Below are 2,440 nucleotides of genomic sequence, written 5' to 3'. Positions count from 1 at the left end.
AACCCAGCAAAAAATTGTGTATAAAATGTCACTAAAATGCAGTATTTAAATCTCATAATTAAATAGAAAATAAGGTGAATAACTGCAAAAAAGTGCACTTTTTAAAAGAAAAAGCTGGCTACGGGTCTGCTGTTTTTAACAGCTACTGAACTCAAACGACATGTGAAACTAAACCAGGACGTCAGTATTTAAGCTGCCTCTCGTACAGCATCTGACAGCAGAGCGCGTGCACGTGCAAGAATTCAGGCGCGCGGACATTTGTTTTTGTCTGATATAGGCTGAGGAGTCTGGAGATCAAACAACTACAAGATATATCTAAGTTTCATATCTAGTTTAAGATAATGAAACAGTATTGAAGGCACGACGCTGTTTTTTTAGAAGGATATCCGTTTCAAACAGTCGAAGAAGATGATTGACGCGCTTGACTTGTTTTGCTTAAACTTTTTTCTTCTTTGTGGTGAGTATACAGTTTCAGCATTACTACATACTAGCGTTTGGCTCATTCAAGAAACATTATATGCATATTTACGTGATCTTGTTCTTTAGGAGTGGCCAGTGTTGAGACAGAGATCCGCCTGTCAGTGATGGAGGGAGATTCGTTAACTCTCCGCACCGGTTTAACTGAATTACAGCGCGATGACGAGGTCGAGTGGCGGTTTGGAACGAGCAGAATTTCCACAATAACGGCGGGAAATATCACAAACGATGACGAGACGTTTAAAGATAGACTGCAGCTCGAAGAACAGACTGGTGACATCACCGTCACAAACGTCAGTCATGAACACAGTGGAGTTTATCAGCTGAGTATCATTATCAGAAACAAGAAATCAAACAAGCGATTCACAGTCACTGTTTTTGGTGAGTCCTGTTGGGTTGTGTAGGCGAATATGAATTCTTTGTTGTGTTGCTTCACTTATTTTTTATTGTAATTTATAGCTCATTTGCCCATACCTGTGATCTTCTCGGACTCTTCAAAGTGCTCTTCGTCTCCTGAAAGATCGTCAAGGATCCTACTGTGTTCAGTGTTGAATGTGAGTGCTGTGAGTCTCTCCTGGTACAAGGGAAACGGTGTATTGTCCAGCATTAGTGTGTCTGATTTCAGCGTCAGTCTCTCTCTACCACTGGAGGTGGAAAATCAGAATAAAAACACCTACAGCTGTGTGGTCAACAATCCCATCAGAAATCAGACCACTCACCTGGACATCAGTCAACTCTGTCACGCATGTTCAGGTAGCCTACACTAGATCCAGCTAGGTTTTCTGGGTTGTTACACCTTTTCCAAAATCATATTTATGCACATTTCAATTTAAGCACTTTTTATGTGCTTTTTTACTCCCAAAATTACATCACAACATAGACATGGGCTTCATCATATTATATCAGATGCTATATGTTTTAGTATTCTATAATAAAGAATTATAAGAGAATATGTTGTCATGTTTGCCCCAAGCTGTACATTGAATTACTATTATTTACTATTTTAAATTGCATTTATTTATTCATATCTTAAATGTCATCTTTCATCCTGAATTTATATTTATTTAAAATCCATGCATCAGTAACTCATACGCTAATTTCCATACGTGCAAAAATGTATAAAAAAAATATATGTATATATTTAAATAAATTACGAATGTGCTAAAAATAAATTAATGTTAAAAGAAAGCAATTACAATTAAAATTTTAAGTATGAAAGCACTACACTAAAATTCAAGCATTTTCAAATATTTCCATCACCTCAGAATTTTTATGAAGGAACTTTTAAAATACTTTTCTCAGCAAATGATTTGTTGTCTTTCTAGACTGCAACCTTTGTTTTGACTCTGCTGAAGCTGTGGTTCGATTGATCATCACTGCTGTGGTGGGTGTGGCCGCAGTCACTGCTGTTGTTCTTCTGGCTAATGACATCAGAACAGTTGTAAAAGAACAGACAATCAAACCATAATGTGTGTTGTTTTACAGGAACAATAAACACTCTCTCTTATAGTCTTATAATTGTTTTTGTTCATTTTTTATCATTATATTCTTATTCCACTTATTCTGACAGTCATTAAAATTTCAAACAATAACAACTTAATGATTATTCAAAGATGCATAATTACTTATGGTGTATTTCTGCAACTTGCTCACGAATTGTAAATAAAAATAATAGTAAATAACTCAACAATGCATTTAACAAGTCCATTTGAAAATGAAAGTGTTTGAAACATGCACTTTTATTTTAACGTTCATTCAGACATAGTATACACAATAAAGTGATTAGGTGTGATTTTTAGGAGACATTTGCACATATAATTTTCTGATAAATACAAGGGTTTAAGGAAAACGTTTCAGCTCTTTCCTTCCTCTGTTATTTGACAACTCTCTATACAATAATGGTTGAAAATTAAGGATTTTGAATAAAATAATCTATCCAAGCTCCCCTAGCCATGATCAATTA

The 2,440-nt window shown here is 35.2% G+C and overlaps 1 protein-coding gene across 1 annotated transcript; it reads left to right on the top strand.

Moving 5' to 3' along the window:
* The first annotated feature begins 293 nt into the window (after nt 1-293).
* LOC130216640 (CD48 antigen-like) lies at nt 294-1,945 on the top strand. The gene is made up of 4 exons (XM_056448528.1): nt 294-457; nt 547-858; nt 937-1,230; nt 1,803-1,945. The coding sequence occupies exons 1-4, from the start codon at nt 409-411 to the stop codon at nt 1,943-1,945; spliced, it is 798 nt and encodes a 265-aa protein (XP_056304503.1). The 5' UTR covers nt 294-408.
* The last annotated feature ends 495 nt before the right edge of the window (nt 1,946-2,440 follow it).

This window comes from Danio aesculapii, chromosome 22, assembly GCF_903798145.1.
Source record: "Danio aesculapii chromosome 22, fDanAes4.1, whole genome shotgun sequence".
In the NCBI taxonomy this organism is placed as follows: Eukaryota; Metazoa; Chordata; class Actinopteri; order Cypriniformes; family Danionidae; genus Danio; species Danio aesculapii.
This window is presented reverse-complemented; position numbering and strand designations above follow the sequence as displayed.

What these genes read in the sequence shown, in the direction of transcription:
- LOC130216640 (XM_056448528.1), top strand. Translation starts at nt 409, where the DNA reads ATGATTGACGCGCTTGACTTGTTTTGCTTAAACTTTTTTCTTCTTTGT. An exon ending in AAACTTTTTTCTTCTTTGTG is followed by an intron (nt 458 to 546) that starts GTGAGTATACAG and finishes CTTGTTCTTTAG; the next exon opens with GAGTGGCCAGTGTTGAGACA. An exon ending in ACTCTGTCACGCATGTTCAG is followed by an intron (nt 1,231 to 1,802) that starts GTAGCCTACACT and finishes TTGTCTTTCTAG; the next exon opens with ACTGCAACCTTTGTTTTGAC.